Genomic DNA, 18,023 nt, shown 5'->3' with positions numbered 1-18,023 from the left:
TGTCAACATGTTTCTATGTCATGATGTACCCACTTGTTATTTTGCTATTATTTACTCATAATTTACTTTTCTGTTTTTTTAACAAATACATATCTTCAAAGGAAGAGCTAGATGTTTCAGGAATGAGGTTTTCTCAGGGTGTTGTTTTATTAATGGAATGACTTACATTAACAAATCAGTGGAAGAAGTGGTAACGTGAACCAGCATATTGAATTTCACTTTAGCAATCTGTATTCCAGAAGGAAATCCTGAGAAGCAATCGTTGACAATGGGACCTCAATTTAAATTACAAAATAGGCAGTATGCTGAATGCATATAGAGCATATGAGAGATTAAATGGAAGTGTTAGTTTGTTTTCACAAGGTAACCAAGACATTAAAAATGGGCTCTACAAGTAAGGACTACAGAAGCTGTGGTAATGAAAACAATAATTAATATAATTTAAGTTACTATCCCCAGGGCAGATGTAAATTGATGGTATTAATTATGCAACAAACCTGTTTGTAAATTGATGACATAGGAGCTCGTGGAAGTCATCTAGAATAAGGTTTTTGTTTTGAAGCTTTTTGGCAGTATATTATGCAGCCGCCGATAGACACCAATGGATATTCAAAGGTTATTTATATTAAACTCTATAATTTGTATTCTTCAAAGCACTAACTAACATGAAGGCTGCAGTTAAAAACAATCAGTTATTTCATGTGCATAAGGTTGGTTACATAACATAAACCAGAATTCCTTAGTATTGAATTCAATAGATGTCACATTTGGTATTTTTCTGCCGCTGTAACTGTATTGATTCAAGTAAATTCCAGCAGCAGGGAATGTATGGCATTGAATGACTTCTGCTGTTGCAACCAATTTTGGAGAAAAGATGATAAGAAGTTTCATGTATGTTTTTACATATATTTGAATTTTAAGCTTCTTTCTTTATTGTTTACCTCTAAGTATCAGAGTGGCTATTAGTAGATGTAATGAAATGCTGGAAGCCCAGCCTGTTCATTTCTTTTCAGTTCTTCAAGGCTGGAAACATCAGCCAGAGAGAGAGATGGTAAATGAGATGAGTATATGACAAAAGGTGCAAAAATCTTTTCTCTACCTTAAAAAAGAAAGTAGTATGTGACAGTTCCTTCTACTTCACACTGTTCAATTAAAATTTAAATTTTAAAATGTCAAAGTATTTTTTCTTTTTTTTTTTTATATCTCTAAAATAACCACTTAAAAATAATTCTAACCAAGAAATATTTCTCTTTTGTTTTCCCCCAGTGGCAATGTTTGTGTTTTCTGGCTAGTCACCTGATAGTTGCTTGTCTAGGTTTCTGTGGAGCAGCTTAGATTGCATGACCAGTTTTACCAGCTGGAAGTTCCTGTTTCTCAATTGCTATTAGTGAAACTAAGAGGAACACAGTCCTGTCACTGCTTCATGCAGTATCTAGCAACTTAAAACTGTCTGAAATGCAGTAATTGTATTTGCTTGTGTATGCTTTCTAAACTCTAAGAAAATAATATACACTAGGGGAACATAAACAAAACCATGATTTAATGGCATCTCCTGCCTGAAAAAAATAGTCTTGTTCGCCCATTTTTATGTATTTTCCAATCATAGTTTTAGCTTGCAAACAATTTTGGTGATTATTTCCACAATATCTTTAGGCCAAATACAGAAAAGTTTTCTTTGTGTGTTCTTTAATACCAAAGCAATAAAATTGGAAGTGCACGGTAAGACACAATACAAAATTAGGTGATAGCAAGATCTCTCCATTACTATGCAACAGCCTGGAGCCTCTAGTCTGATTTCTTGTTTGTATTTTCTCATTACAAATATGCAGATAAAATAGTGGGAGTTTAGCAATGCTGCCACATTTGATTGGAATTTGCCATAAATCTGTTTGTGTTTGGGTTTACTATTTGCACATTTATTCCCTCTCTTCCTTTTTCTTTTATAAGGAATATTTTGCCTTCTGTCTCAAGAATGCCCACTGATACAGAACAGCTGTTATCAAGACTAGAGAGTGAGGTAGAGGGGGAAAATGTTATTAAAGACAACCAAAGTAGCCAAATTCATCAGCTGCACTTCCTGATAAGAGAGAGAAGATGAAAGCAAAACTACAGGTCTTCAGGAAAGCAAAGGCCATCTCTAGCTGATTTTAATGTAGACCCAGGTACTGTGTAAGACTGCCACGAGTTGTGTCAGCAGTACAGAAAGCACTAATGCTAATGTGATGGGTGCTCCTGCCTGTGTGTATGTAATCGTGCACCTTGAAGGCACCTCAGGGAGCAGCAGGTGCTTGGGTGGCGTCTGCATCCCTGGCTGTGTTGTAGGGACTGGCAGCTGCTCGCTAGTGAGTACGTCCTTGAGTACGAATGGTACTCTGCTGACTTTTATCAGGAGCAAGGTTTAATGTGCTGGCTAATAATATTTAAAAATTGTGTTGTTGTTTTATAAAAAGTAATGATCAGACTCAGGCACCTTAGCGTCTAAAAGAAAGACAGAGCTGTTGTTTCGCCTTCACATAAAATAACAACCTGAACTCCTGGCATGGTGGATCATTTAGCTGTCACTCTTTTGCTGTTGATTCAGGCCATGCATTATATATTCCAGTGCTTGGTCACTTGTGTGAAATGGAGGGGGAAGTAAAAGTAGGAGAGCACCTTGTAGCTTCACAGCTGGATGTGTCTGAGAGAGCAGAGTTCTTCCAAACGGTTGAGGAAAGAGCAGTTGACAGCGTTTGTACAAGTAACCTGCCTCTGTTTTGCCTGAGCACTCCAGCAGGCAGCTGTTAGTGGAAGTAACTAATATTTGCTTGGAGTTTTTTAAAACTGGAAATTTTTAATATTCCAGCCACAAGATGATCAAGTAATGTAAACCATAATTCCACTCTGTTCCACAATTGCTATTTACTTATGGATGCAAATTACAAAGCAGCATAATGAGAGTCATAGCTCTTCAATCTGTTTCACTTTAAACAAGCAAGCAAAAAAAAAAAAAAAAAAAGCCAAAGCAATAATCCTGTTTTCCTGTATGATTCAATACAGTTCAAGCCTCTGCATATTAGAGTTCATTGAAAAGACAATTAATAGCCATAAGGTTTACATCAGATGGTATAACAAAGGAAAATCAATGTACTCCATAGTTATAAATCAGAAAACAGAATTTCTTTACACCAACAAGTAGTGGGAAAGTCAGCATGTCAGGTTCAGTGGTTTGGGGTGTGGTTCCCCCTATTCACCTTGCGAAGGCATGTGCAGTTCCTCTTCCTGATGTCTGGCAAAGCAACTGAGAGTTTTACAATGATGTGGACTTCTTTTTCCTGTTCCATCTCCTGTGAAGGAGATGGAAGTGATAGGAGAGCGTGATAAAATTGAACATTTAGGTGAAATTACCTTTGTTTAGTCTTTCTTGTGTTTGGTGCGTTCAGGCCCTATGTACACAGTCCTACTGAGAGGGCAACAGGGGGAGGGAGAAATAAGCAGACAAACAAGCAATTAGTTGGTGTATGTGGCTGAATAGCTCAAAGAAAATGGAGAAGATACTTGAATCACAATTAATTCCAGATATTGCTCAGAATTAGCTGCATTTGCATTAGAAAATGTGAACACGTTTTGCTTTTTTTTTTGCAGAGCAAAGGTTTTTCCTATTTGGTTTAAGTTGTTAAGCAAATACTCTAGGGGCTATTATTTGCCCAGATACACTGGTATAATTGAATTGTTGTCCTACTGAAGTGGAGTTAAACAAAGATAAAAACAGCCTTGAAGTGGATTGAATATGGTTTTCTGATTTTGTTATGGAAAATTGAAAGAATAGCAAGCTATCAAACAAAAGTTCCTCTGTCTGCTGTGCCACACCACTAGAATATATAGAATGTTGATGAGTATAATCAAGGCAGTATTTTGTCTGTTAAATAAGGCTTTAATACACAATTACCCAATTAAAAAAAACCACCAAAGCAAACACCAGTATAGTTAATAACAGACATGTAAGTTATGTAGATTAATTATTTCATGTTATTAATATTACCTCAACTCTGATAAAAATCATCTTTATTTGGATAAAGAATTTGAACTAATTTTGTGTTTTGTAGGTCACTTCTCAAGAATCTGGAACCAAACCATTGACCTTCACGTTTGTACCATCCATTGGACAACTTCCAACTCATTTTGAGGTTGTGGATATCTCTAAGTTCCTTGTGACAATTCCAGAGGATCCAAAGGATCTGAGCAACCTAAATATTGTAAATAAGGTAGATTTTTTGTTTGCATTATTTTTTCCACTTCTTCAAAAGATAAAGAAAATTTTATTCTGAGCATTGCTGAACTGAAGCTCTTTCCCTTGAATGGTTTCTTGGCTTGTGCTTGGTTTAATTACCAAGATGTGGAATCATTGTGCAAGAGAAGGCAGGTGTCTGCTCAATAGCTTGCTTTGCCTTTGGCAGAGTTTATATTGGAAGGAAACCCTTGATCATCTCAATTCTGTCCTCTGTCAGTCATGCAATGGCAGATGACAGGAATTCCTTCTTGATCTTCATGACAGCAAGGGTGGTGTGCAAGGAGTGTTATCACATGGAAATTGACCAGGAGTTGTTCACTGGATCCTGGCTTCAGCAAATGCCAGTGCTGTGGCTACCAGAAAAGGTGCCAATCCTATTCATAGCTGCATAGTAATGCATCAAATTGGAAGCGAGCTTTTGATTTTTGAAAGCTTGTCCCTGTGATTTCCTGCAATGGTGTAGCCAGATGCACAACATTCCTGGTTCTCCTTCCTTTAGTCAACCCTTTGTTTGTTATTCCTTTCCTGCCTCACAACACTTAATGCCCTCTCATTTTATTCCATGCTGCTTGAAAGGCTACTGCAACTCTCAGGTTAATATTAATGCTTATGGCAATTCTGGTTTTGTATAACAGCTCCTTCCCTGGGGCATTGCTGGGGCTGTGTGGATACAAATATTACTGCTAGCAAGAATTTTTCTTGCTTCTTTCCAGTCCCGTGAGATATTTTTCTCTCTCACGAAAGATATTAGCAGAGTTCTATAAACTATGAACACCTGCGACCTTGCAGAGCTCTGTTTATAGTACAGTAGAAAAATATTTTGACAATGGATGTTTTAGGATTTTAGCCAATCACCCCAAGGGGTGGATGATCCTTTGACCAATTAGACTATGAAGAAAAAAGTCTATAAAAGAGTTTGTAAAACAATTAAAAAAATCAATCTTGCTGCACAATTCCTGCCTGTTGGATCTCTCCTCTCCTCCCTACCACTGTGGGACACCGTAATATGGCTGGAGTTCTGGGTGCTCTTCCATGTAAAAAACTTTTCACAGTAGTTCACAGCCCTCTTACCTGAACATGTTCCAGCATTTCAGTGTCCTATCTGAGAAAAAAGCAGCTAGGTCTGGGCAAAGGATGGATATATTTGAAGAGACATTGACTGGAATATTATCCTCAGGCAGTGTAACTCATTAGTTACATTTACAGCTGCTCAGTACAGGTTTTGTTAGAAGTCATGCCCAGGATAAAGCAGAATCAGGTCTTCCTGTCATCCATCCCTGTGTATTTTTCTGTAGATAGAGGAAACTTTTCTGGCAGTTGATGCAGTTGTGAGGCCTTCATAGCACAGATTAGTCCCTATTCTAAAATGTCTAGGACCTGAACAATATTTCAACAACCAACATCAGATATTCAAAAGAACACTGTCAAACTCATAATGCTGATATCCCCCTCTGTGGTCCAGTATTTTTTCAAAGAACTGAACTCCGGGACTCATGAAGCTGCAAGTGCAGTGCAGATTTGTAATTACCCTGTTCCTCAAGCAGCACTCAAATATCAGCCCCATCTGGAGGCTTCCTCTTGCAGTACACAGTATGTCTATTCATTTACCTGATTCCTCCTCTGAGGGAAATATGATTTAAAATAGCAGTTTTGATTTTGAATGATTTAACGATATGTGTGTCATATGTGCAGTTTGCACTATTCCTGCTTTCATCCAAAGTGTACTCGAGAAGTGACATACTGGATGTGGAAATTGCAGAACATATGAAGAACAATTGTGGCCTGTGCTGCAAAACTTGAACATACAGTAAAGCTCTCTGACCTCTGAGTCTCTTTGCTCTCTTTGGAGAATGCCTTGTCTTAAGGGCCTTTGTTTCTTCATTAATATGTATAGGTTTTGTCCCAGATTAGTCTGTCAGACTCCTCTGAGGAGCATTGTCTGCTCTGTGGATCCCGCAGTCGGGGTGCCTTCCCATCATGTCTGGTGTAGTCAGGTCTGACAGCTCATTCGGCTTGACTGCACCCTCCTCCTCGGTTCCCGCGCCGGCTCTGTCTCGGGCCATCGCTGTGCTCAGTGCCCCCTGTTGCTCTGTGAGTTGCTGGGAGGGCAGCCCCCACAGCATTGGCTGGGGGGCTGGAAGCTGGGACTCCCTGGGGAAGTGGCTTCTGCTGTGTACTCATGCCTAAATTCTTCATTTGCCTACTGCACTTTTGGTAGTGCAGAGACAGACACTACTGAAAGCCAAAGTTACTTGACATTTTGGGGAACTCAAATAAAATGCAGTTAATTTGGCTCTTTTTCCTTGTATCTTTTGCAGTCTGACACAGTCTCTGATGAGCTGGTCTTAAAGAGTGGGGCCAAACAAGACTGTGTGTCCACTGTCTGTACAGACAGCACCCGAACGGCTTTCCGGTCCCTGGGGTGTAATTCAAGCAAAGGAGAAATGCAGGAGAATGACCTGTTTAAGGCTGAGTTTATCCTGATTACGGACTCTGGTGATGAAGATGAAGTAGCTGCAGCCTCGAACAACGTCCATCAGCCTTCCAATGGCTACGGTCCCATCAGTGCTCAGCTGCTGACCACATCGCACGTTTCCCCTGGCACTGGGGCAGGGAAACCTCCTGGTGATGGGCACCTTCCAGGTGCTGCACTTTCCCATGGTACTACTGATCCACAAAAACATCAGGTAACAAGCTCTTCAGACTCTAGCGATAACCTTTGCTTTCTAAACCTTTCAGGATATGGAGCCAGCTTGTACAGCAGCTTGGTCAATTTGTTCTTTAATTAGCCTTTTCATTGGCCATTTCTGTAACATTTGGACCTTAAGGAGGTGGCCCAACCCTTCTGACTTGCTGCCTCTCCATATGATTCTGGTGTGTGTGTGGAGCAGATAAGGGAGATGTATTCTTTCCTTTTAAGAGCAGTTCATCATGACAGCAAGTTAATCAGGAGATGTTAGCTTCCTACCTAGTCTAAATTGTGTGGGGTAATTGAAATCAATAGAGCCTTGAGATCATTTGAATTACTGGCATCAGACTTCCCAGAACTAGATTCTTTTTTTTTTTCTCAGCACCTCTTGCAGCCTTTTATGCAAGAGAAAGAGGCTGTAAAAAATCCTATTATTCTGATTGTTGGATGGTACACCTGACTTTGCACAGGTGTAAAGAACTAATGAAGATGAAATTTCCATTTTTTGTGAACCTTTATAGGTGCATTTATTGAATGGTTAAATTTTAAATTCTCCCTGGGGCATTTCCAAAAAGGGTCTTTGAAATGTTTCATTTACAAATGCATCAATCCAAGCTACTGCATGAAAAGTTAATGTCTCCCATCTTGGAAAGAACACTGATCTATATTGAAGGGTGTGTATGCAATGGAAAATTCCACCTTTAGCAAAATAACAACATCCTTCTCACATGAAATTAATTCAGGCATTTCCTTTGACCTTGAAAATGCAATTCTTAATTGATAATTTGAAAGCAAACATTAAGCATGGCTACTTTGTTTCTGAAAATGAATAGGATATCCTATCTTGTGTTGAAATACTTTTGCCACTCAATTTTTTCATCAAATTCAGTGTAAATTTTTGATTGAAGACATTGTGAATAAGAAATCCACTCTGGGATTCACGGAAGTATGAAATGTTCATTTCTTCAGAGAAACTCCCGGTGAAGTCAGTGAGAATTTTCCATGAGGAAGGTTAAAGGCATAGGTAAGCATACATAGAGGAAGCAGCCTGTAAGAGAATACTTGTCTTGAGGAAATACAAATTTACTTTAGTAATGTTCAGGCTTACTTCAGTGATTTTTTGAAAAGCTTTTACAGAAATTGTGTGAATTTTGGAATACTATACAGAAGAGTTCCTATATTGAATCTTTAAGCTTCTGGTGACTTGGCAAGTAAAGAGGACTTTGGCTGGTGAGGTAACAGAAGATAAAGATTGCACAGAACACGAAATAAAGCCTAACTTTGCTAACTATTCACCTGGACAGGAAGAGAGGCAGTATGTAATATAGCAATTGCATATCTTGTCATTATTCTTTAGTCACAAGTTTTCAAGACCTTACTTCCACAGTCTTCATTATCTCAGTATCTTTAGCCCTCTCTATCGCTTGATAAATAGATGTTTTTACCAAGCTGCCTTTCACTGTTGTTCTGATTCTACGGCGTTTCTGTAGGCATCACTCTTTCTCGCTTGATATCTAATGAAAGATCATCATTTCTGAAATGAAGGAAAACTATGAAAAGATTAAATAGATGCATGGTTTATCTGTTGGTACATTTCCTTTGTAAAATGGATTCCATATATGGGCTATCTTTTCAGTTTGTGGATTATAAGGGCAGTATCATGTCCCTTTTAAGAGTTATTGCATACAACATTATGTTAATTTAAAAGCATAATTAGACAATGAGTTTCCTGTCAGATGTGAAAAAAGCAAGGACCAGTACTGGGGAGCATTGTGTTGCAGAAGGGATCACTCTAACTGACCCAGAGGGCTCATTCAGCTTCATTAATTTCTGACTTAGTTTAAATGAAGGAAAAAAAGGAAAGAATTAAAAAAAAAAGGAAGTTTCTGTTCTGTGAAAAAAAGGAAGGAATTAAAAAAAAGGAAGTTTCTGTTCTGTGAGACATAAAAGTCCTGACTGATGTTGGAAAATGCCACACTATATTCAAAATCTGAAAAAAATAATCTGTTATTCTGGTCATATTTTGAGCCTTTTGATAATAGTTTAATGTTTATATATTGTGTTGGGGGGTTTTCTGCCATTTCTATTTTTATGTTAAAAAGAGTCAAGCCATGCAAGAGAGAGTCAGACTGACTCCTGCCTTTGGGAATTTACCCTTTGGGTTGAGCGGGGTGTCTGCTTCTCTCAAGGTCAGGGTGTGAGCTCAACTTGGAGAAATTTCTTGACTCACTGTGGGGATCAGTAACCAAAAGGAATTTCAGTTACTCGAAGTCACTTGACATTCCTCTGTCCATTGAGTGGCATCTGGTTTGGCTTTTCCAGACAAGTAAGTCAGGAGTCCCTACAAACTCCTGCCATTGCTTGGACAATGCACCTTCCTTGTTGGCAGAAAATGGACTGTTCTAAATAGCATTTATATTAATTGGGTCTCAGCTCACAGTCTGATTTACTGTGTTGTCTCCAGGAATTTTGTTAAGTTTTCCACAGTTTCCAGTGCTTCCTTGTGGCTTTCTGGTTCTGAGGTTGCAGTCTTTGTAGGTAATTTCTTTTTATTTTTTCCTATCTATAAGCAGATTCTACTGAGATCAAAGCTGGGCCCAGAATCAGGTCTACATTGAAGACATGATTCACTCAGACATGATTTCTGCCTTTTGGACTCTCAGCTTACACACTCTTTCCCTTTTCCTGTTTGACCAGCATATCTTTCAGGGTCTTGCTGGTATAGCTAACCACATCTTTTGTGCCCTTCAAAAACAATGTGACCTCACCAGAATGACCATTTGCCTTGCGTCCAACTCAGTTCTGCCATTTCAAATGTGCTGAAGGTCTCCTGGGCAAGGCTCAATACTAATATTATGTCCACTTTGATAATTCTGGAATGATTATCTACAAGGCATCAAGATCTTTTTCAAGTGCCTTTATCCCTTTGTGCTGATGTAACCTTGCCACCTATTTCAACTTTCTTCATACATTTTTGGGAAATGTTTATCTGAGATGCTCCTGAGAAGAGCAAAAGACTTGCAGTTGAATCACAGACCAAAGCAACTCAAATCTGCTTTGGTCACTCACTTCTTCTGCACCAATCCAATTCACCTACAGGAGGGTTTTAAAGTAGAGAAACTGAACAGAAGAAAAATCCACAGATTGAGGGACGTTATTATATCTCGCCTACTGGCACTGTTGAGGCTGCAGCTGTAAAACCATGGTCAGTTTGGTGGCCAGCAACCCTCAAATTCAAGAGAGACGTGAGGAAGGGAGTGGGGTACAGCACAAAGGTGTAAATATGTCTGGGGCACATGTGAGCTGAGGCTGAAGGAGCTGGCTTTGTTGACTCCCACCAAGAGACAGACAAGGAGGCATCCAGAAACTGCCCAGGACCACTGGCAGGGCAGTTACAGACATGACAGAGCCAAACTCCTCTCTGCAGTGGCAGGTGAGGCAGCAATGGCTGCAAACTGCAGCGTGCGAGATCCCAGCTGCTCATCAGAAGCAGCTTCCTCAGTGGGAGGTGGTGCAGCACTGGCACAGGCTGCCTGGGGGTGCTGGAGCTCCATCAGAGCTTTGGAGACTGGATGAGACATGGCCACAGCTGACCTGACCCGCTGGCACTGGTGAGAGCCCTGCTTTGAGTAGGAGGCTGGACTAGATGACCTCTGGAAGCCACTTCCAACCCACTTTGATTATGATTTCCTGATCCTGTAAATAAGAGGTTGATCATCTGTAGATGTGGTTATTAATATTGTGTTACAATAGCAAAATCATTTCTGACGACTTGATTAATGGCTCAATTAGCTCAGCATGTAAATGTTCAGTGGTATTTAAACATGAAGAGTACTGAAAAATGTCTTTATTTTACCTGCAGGAGCATATTTGTCATCTGCTATCATGAACATTTTTGTAGCTGCTTATAAATCTTTCTTCTTGAGTTTTAACTAATTAGAAGTCACTGCACATCCTGTGCTTTTATTATGAAGTTTCATATTTATTCCTCATTTCCTTTTAATCTGTTGTCTTTGTAAGGGAAATTTATCTATTCTATTTCGAAATATAGAGATTTCACACCCCAGCTCTGTTTTGGTAGTTGATCAACTTCCCGAATTAATTATTAAATTCAGGAGGCTGCTTCAAGTTATCAGATTTATTACCACACTGCTTTTTAACTCGTTAAATAATTTTAGTTTTCATGACATATTTAATAATAATTTTAATAATTATTAAATACTGGTAAATTAATCTCAATTTCCAGTATTTTTCTTCTTCTTAATTAGCAGCTTTTTGAGCAAGAGTCATAATTTCTCAATCCAATAGAATATATGTACAATGATATAAACAACATTAATTTTTATATTCCAATATTTGTCCTGTATTCATCCATTGCCTTTCCACTTTGAAATGGGATGCCTTAATAAATGTGTAAAACAAGGGGAAGTCAGTGTGGTTGTAAAGGCATTCATATGTTTTGTGTTTATTCCTATAAATCAAAGCATTGACCTGGCTTTTCTGAAGTTACCTTATACAGAAAGTGTCTTTGGTTTAAAAGGCTTGCTTTTTGTATGGTATAATTTAGCAGGAAGAGCCCACTGATTTTAAGTTCTAAGGGCTAATAGGGTTTTGAAGTGTGTATTTAGCCCATATTTAGGCATCGTTTTGCCCTTGAAAACTTTTAAGTCTTGCTCTTCTGTCACAGCTTCTTCCAGCATGTGCTCTCACTTGAAAATTAGTTGTTTTGTTCTTATTTTTATTTTGTTATGTATCAATGATATATTACATAATACTAATCCTAATCATCACCATCATAATTCCTCTCTTCTATGGGTAAGACATATGTATTAAAAATATAATTCATAGTCTGAGCCACAGCCATGAGCAAGTTGTGTGTTGAAGGGTATAATTGTCTTTTACAGAGCTGCATAATCTTTTCAGGGTATCTAACAATAGTTAAATAGGTGTTCTTATATTTACATCAAGTTTGATGGAATTAGAGTCAATTTCCCTGCTTTCAAATCACTCAGTCAAATGTTAGGTGACAATTTGTATCCTTTTGGTTTTACAGTTGACTTAACTTACTATTTCACACTGATATGTTTTATTCATATTGTGTATACCTCAGTTTTTAATTTCAGCATTATAATAACTTGGAAGATTTTGAGAGAATTTCTTTCTTTAGAAGCATGAAACTGTATAACAGGTTGATAATATACTTGTATGCTCTAATTAGTTTTGACAAATCCTAATTAGAATGGACCCAAGAAAAAAGACACTCATGAAAGAGCTCATTACTGTTTTATTAGTGTATTGAAAGACTGTGGAGAAGGGGATAAGGACTCTTACATGCCTGCAAACTGTCAAAAGCTCTGCTCTGTGAATGACAGGAGAAGTGAAAAGCAAACTGGATGTCTGATTTAAGTTGTTCCAAGCAAATTTCTCATTCTGATATCACAGTGCTGCAGAAGGAGTTGTTTACTGAATGAGAAAAAGAGCACTTGGCCTGAATCCCATTTTCAGAAAGGCTGCTTTCCACTGAACTGTAAAAGCGAGATGGGACACTACTGCATTTTTTTTACCTTCCGTTGTGTTTATTTTTTGTGGATGCCATCACATGATTCCAGACACTCATGGCACAACTGTCTTGGGTTTTACCTAAAATGAAAAATACTGTGGCCTTGAACCTTGTTTATATCAACAAAACTGGGGTGTTTTAAACCCAGTTTAAACCCAAAGTACCACACAGCTTGTCTGTCTCAGTCACCTCCCCATGAGAACCTTATCCATCAGGCTGTATGCCCAAGCTGAAAACAACCCTATGCTTTTAATCCACGCAGCAGTACTAATGGAAACCCTATACGCATGACCACAGGACTGAAATGTGGGGTGTTTAACAGTTCCACAAGTTCCACCTATATTAACAATTCTGTTTTGTTTTTTTTTTCTCTCCAGTTAATTTCTACTCTTTCCACCTCTGATCATCTTTCCTCTAAACCACCTGCTGTCCACTTAATTTCTCCAATTAATCAGAAAGTAGCGTGCGGTGCCATGGTTAACATGAATCAAGCCTCTTCGCTGGACGAGTCCTGTAACAACTGGCAGTCAGCAACCGGGTTTTCTAAGCAAGACTCATCTCTCTACTTTCAGTCTGTTTCCCATAGTTCATCTCCCTCAATGTCTAAAATATCCTCTTCTGCATCAAAGAGTTGGTACTCCACTCCTCAATTGTCTGATAACCTACAAACACCAAGTCTCTATAGTCCTGGCTGTGTTTGCAAAATGGGAGGCTTCTCCACATCCTCTGTTCCTGCAAGGAGCTCAAGTCTTTCCTCCAATCCTCCATGTTCAACGGAAATTCAAAGATCTTTAGCTCAGTCTCTATCCCCCAGTTCTTCCAAAAGATTGAATGCTTTGTCTCCTCTCCCTGTACATATAATAACACATTCATTATGTCCTAGCCCTAAACCTTTGTCTCCACCCTCTCTTTATGGGTCCTCTTCGACCATATGTAGTATAAATGAGCCTTGCTCACAAACGTTATCCAGAGGAAATTCAGCCAAGTCAGGAGTCAAATCCCCTCTGCCAACAAGACTGACTCTCTTAACTGCTATTTTGAGATCAGGCTCCTCTCAGCAGAGACCACTTTCTCCTGCTTCTTGTCCCACATTTTCCCCCAGCTCCCTTAGTTCATCAACATTTGCAATAGATCAAAAGTTCGAAACAACTCCCCCAACCCCCAAGAAATCTGTTTTAAGCCCTCCTATAAGCCTAGATTCTCCCAACAAAGAGGATTATTGGCTTTCAGGATGGGCTCAGCATCTGCTTTTACCTTCCAAGCCACATCCCACGCCTCGAGCGAGGTCCCTTTCTCCTAAAAAGCACCTTCCAGTTCAATCACTTTCTCCAGACTTCCGAAATTCTCTGTCATCCCCTGTCTCCTCCCACAGAAGATCAGTTGCCTCTCCAGATATGCAGTCTTCACTGCCTCCTCCTTGTGCCCCGGCTCCCTCTTCCTTAGCATTCCCCACCTCTCCTTCTCCAGAAGGGCCGAGGTATTCTGCCTCCAGGTCCCAGGGCCCTCAGAAGTCTCACAGAGTACACACTTACTCACCCATCTTTACTTGCCGGTCATACCCTTTGCTTTCTTCTACCAATCTTAGTAGTGCATTGTCTCCCACCCTAGAAAAACACTCATCTCCTTCCCCAAGTCTTTTGCACTCACCTTCTAGATCTAAATCAGATTCATCCCAAACATCTGTTCAGGAGATCAGTGCCTCCTCTCCTACCCCTTCTAGCATCTCAGAGCAGTGGTCTCTCCCACAGCGTCACTCTACCCCACTGGTTCCACAAACTAGTAGTATTAATTCCCATCCACTGCAATTTAATTCTTCATTGGTGCAAGCAAATTTTAGGTCTAACTCCTCCTCTCCAAGACCTGAGCATTCTGCCACCTCATCCGTGTTAAAGTGCAGATCTCCCATCTCAGACAAGTCACCAGGCACACTACCATCAAGACCCAGAGAGCTGACTTCGCCACAGTCTTTTTCCCTGCCTCCTGACCATGAAAACATCAAACCCAAGGTACTCTTGGTGCATGCTTATTTTACAATAGTTCTTTGTCCCTGTAGGGAAAAATCACGTGCACGTTTCACAATTCTAGTAAAATAAATGGGACATGAAAAAAATGTGGAAAAGCTACAGATTTTGTATTAATAGTGAAGATAGTGAAAATGAAATCCTACCCTTCAAATTGCTAGCAATGTGTTCTGTATTATGGAGAAGATGGTGTAGGCATCCTTTAGCACAAAAAAGAAGATTCATGGGTGAGATGATTTACTGCTAAAGATGGATTTGTGTCCAGTGGCTCTGATGTACATTTGGTACACCTATTTGTGGAGCTTGCCTAAAATCCTGGTCTGTCAAAAATCAACCATGAAGAATGTTCTAGTCACCCCATTCTAAAGTAAATCCATATGTGTTCCCAGGGAAAGTAATAGAGGTGTGGTGGTCTTAGGTGCAGGGCTGAGCAAGAAGCAGTTTAATCTAATTGATATGAACTAGATGTTCCAGGGGTAAGTGATTCCCAAGCACCTCATCCCACCTGCCCTCCTCACTTCCCAGGAGGCTTTCCTCACCCCAGCCACCCTGGGACCAGCCCAGATGCACTAATGAGCTCAGTCTGAGCAAAGACTTTGTGGCCAAGGGCCAGCAAGGGAAGATAAGGACAGACTCCTGCTTCTTCCCTTTCTTTTGTACTCTTCTATCTTTGGTACTTCTCTGATCTTGTTGTGCTAGACAGAGGAAGAGGGGGGAAAAAAAGCCAAGCTTCCTACAGCATGAACTACTGCAAATACAAAAGTCTCACACCTGGCAGATCAGCCATGCTCCTGCTGTTTGTCATCCACCCGAAGGCAGGAGAGCTATCGCAGAGTGAGAATAAGCAATGATGGCAATTGCTGCAGGAGGGCTTGGGAACCAGGCATACTGTAGATTTAAAGATGTATCTCAAGACTAGGAAGGGAAGGGTATCCAAAAACATGCAGCAGGTAGGTGAGAACAAGAGAGCTGCTGTGCAAAAAGGAAGAGTTAGTTGCAGAAGGCATCAGAGCTGCACGAGGCTTTCCAACCTCTTTTATCTTATCTTTGCACTCTGGGCTTTCCTTGTGCTGTGTTCCCATCCTCTAACTCATATCTGAGCTCTGTCCATCACAGAAAGTCTCTCATAGTTTATTGATTTATTTGCTCACAGCACAAAATTACAGCCTGGTCCACCAGATCAAGTTGTGTCAGGTGTGTTCCTAACAGCTTAGCCATGGCAGGGGGTGACTTAAAAATGTTAATTGGAAATGAGAGGTTAAAATCGGCACAAAGTAGCAATTGTCATGAATGGTTCTTTTAAAATCCAAACAAGCCAAGAGGAACCATTTTGCCAAGCAGAGATGTACGGTGTTGTTACACCCTATCATTATTAGTTAATGAAACAAAAAAAGAGATATGAAATTGTAGAAATTCCAAGAAAAAAGCCCCTGAGATCAAACTGTAAGGCACAACCAAGCCTGCCGACTGCAAAACAGTTGCAGTTCCTATTAGTTGGTGCATTGAGCACTGTGAGGTCTCAGGCAGTAAGGAAATGCTCTGCTTGTGACACAGAGCTATTGCCTGGGCTTATATTTGCAGAGGTTGTTATACTCCTTCTATCTTTCCTTCTGTCTTTCCTACTGTCCCTTTTCCTACTAATTCTGCTTTATCATGCAATATGGTGGCACTTTTGAAACTGCCCCACCATTCCATGGAGACTGGGAGAATGTCCACCAGTATAATACACTTGGACCATTAGTCTGGTCTAATTTTTAAACATGTAGACAAAACTGACTCAGCTGGAGATGTGGAAGACCTAAAGTATCTAAATCTAACACAGCTGGGTATTCAGTGCAGGAAAGCTCTCTCATGGCCTTAAAATGTGAGTCTGAGACCTCATCTACAGTTAATGATACTGTGCATTCAACACCCCCCTCCTGCTCTCACTTATTTCCATCCCTAGATTATGGCATAGCTCAATGAACGTTGCTGATGTGTTAATGGTAGCAGGCTGTCCAGTGATACTCCAGTGTCAAATCTCAGTATATTTCCACGGAAAAAAAGAAAAGTTTTGAGGAGAGACAACTTTAACATCCTAAGCAGCATTTAGGTCTCTTTAGTACTAATCAGCTCAACTTTATAACCAGGCAAAAAGCAGATTGCTTCATCTGATGATTGTTGATGCATGACAAGATCTTTTCATGTATGAATGTGCTAAGTGAACATAGAGGGGAAAAGACAGCATCTAGAAGTACTTGCCTTTGGTGTGTATAATTTGGCATGTGTAATTTTTCAACCTTAATGTTGCTTCAACAGTCATTGCAGCAACATTAAGACATATTAAACCAACATCTCTTAAACCAGAATTCAGACATGCACCTATTCATAACCTATCCATTTGTTTAAATGTTCGTATATGTGTATATATAAGCATATGCTTTCCCATGGTTTATATTCATTAATGATTTAAAAATAGGAATGTTTTGCAAAGTGAATATAAACATAAATCCACAGATCAGTGCGAAGTGTGAAGTTTGGGTGACCCCAGGAAATAAAAGCCCTCTCCCTAGACTTTGTAGATACTTTGATAGTGTCCTCATGGACCTAATATAGCAAAATGGATGGTGAGACAGAGTAGGGAAAGATAAATTTGATTCAACAAGGAACAGTTGTTAGAATAAAAACTTCTGGCTTTCTGGTTTGAAAAAACTTTGTAGTGGTTTCATGGTGTATCATTCTTACATATTCTTTGATTTTTCCTATTTGAATATAGCTCAGGATTGCATATAGATCTACCCAGAACAGCTGGGGAACAAACTGACTTCAGCAACATGGAGCTCAGCACAGCTGCAAAAGCTACCATAAAGCAGGAAAGATTATTCAGGAGGAGCTCTGTGCTACTGTGGTTGGTCACTGATTGTAAGCCTTTACAGTGCATGTCTAGCACATTTTGCAACACCCTGTGGGTGTCTTAGGTGATCATTTGAACAAAAACTCAAGGACATTTTCCCCTGAACTCCCCAGACTGACATTTACCCAAGCTTTGATGTTGGAATTGGTTTGCTTTTGGCTGTACCAAGGTGCAGGCCAGCAGACCTAACTATCCATGGCTGTTTAAAATTACTGCTAGATTCCTGTGAAGCAGATTGTTAAATGTATTTAGGCATTGAAAAAATAATTTTAAAAACCATGAAATAATGTGTAAAGAAACATATTTATAGAGATGAGAAACTGAATTAAAGACTTTCCACTCATCTCAAACCTGTGAAAATAGCACATTGCTCCCAAGTTCTACAGTATCTGGAAGTCATGAAGCACATGAAAGCAGTATAGAAACTTTTACATTTTAACAGTCTCTTATGTCTTTGTTTAGTTCATATAATAGTACAACTAATGTCAAAGTGATAATAGTTTTCTTTTCATATATGATGTTCATTTCACCATGTCAAAGCCTATGTGCTTGTGAAGACATTGTATTTCATGTATTTCACATGTTCAATTATA

At 39.5% G+C, this 18,023-nt stretch overlaps 1 protein-coding gene across 3 annotated transcripts in view; it reads left to right on the top strand.

Annotated features, from left to right (window-relative positions):
* The window catches only part of LOC104693474 (muscular LMNA interacting protein), a 103,752-nt gene that overhangs the window by 37,478 nt on the left and 48,251 nt on the right, over positions 1–18,023 (top strand). For 2 of the 3 annotated variants that reach the window (XM_039569892.1, XM_019289971.3), the window contains exons 2-4: positions 4,083–4,241; positions 6,586–6,954; positions 12,894–14,522. In XM_039569892.1, coding sequence (XP_039425826.1) covers positions 4,083–4,241; positions 6,586–6,954; positions 12,894–14,522 — 2,157 coding nt within the window. The remainder of the gene's footprint in view (positions 1–4,082; positions 4,242–6,585; positions 6,955–12,893; positions 14,523–18,023) is intronic. The other variant, XM_039569893.1, reaches the window with a different exon arrangement.

This window comes from Corvus cornix, chromosome 3 (genome assembly GCF_000738735.6).
Source record: "Corvus cornix cornix isolate S_Up_H32 chromosome 3, ASM73873v5, whole genome shotgun sequence".
In the NCBI taxonomy this organism is placed as follows: Eukaryota; Metazoa; Chordata; class Aves; order Passeriformes; family Corvidae; genus Corvus; species Corvus cornix.
The sequence above is the reverse complement of the archived record's forward strand: the minus strand, read 5'-3'. Positions and strand labels throughout refer to the sequence as shown.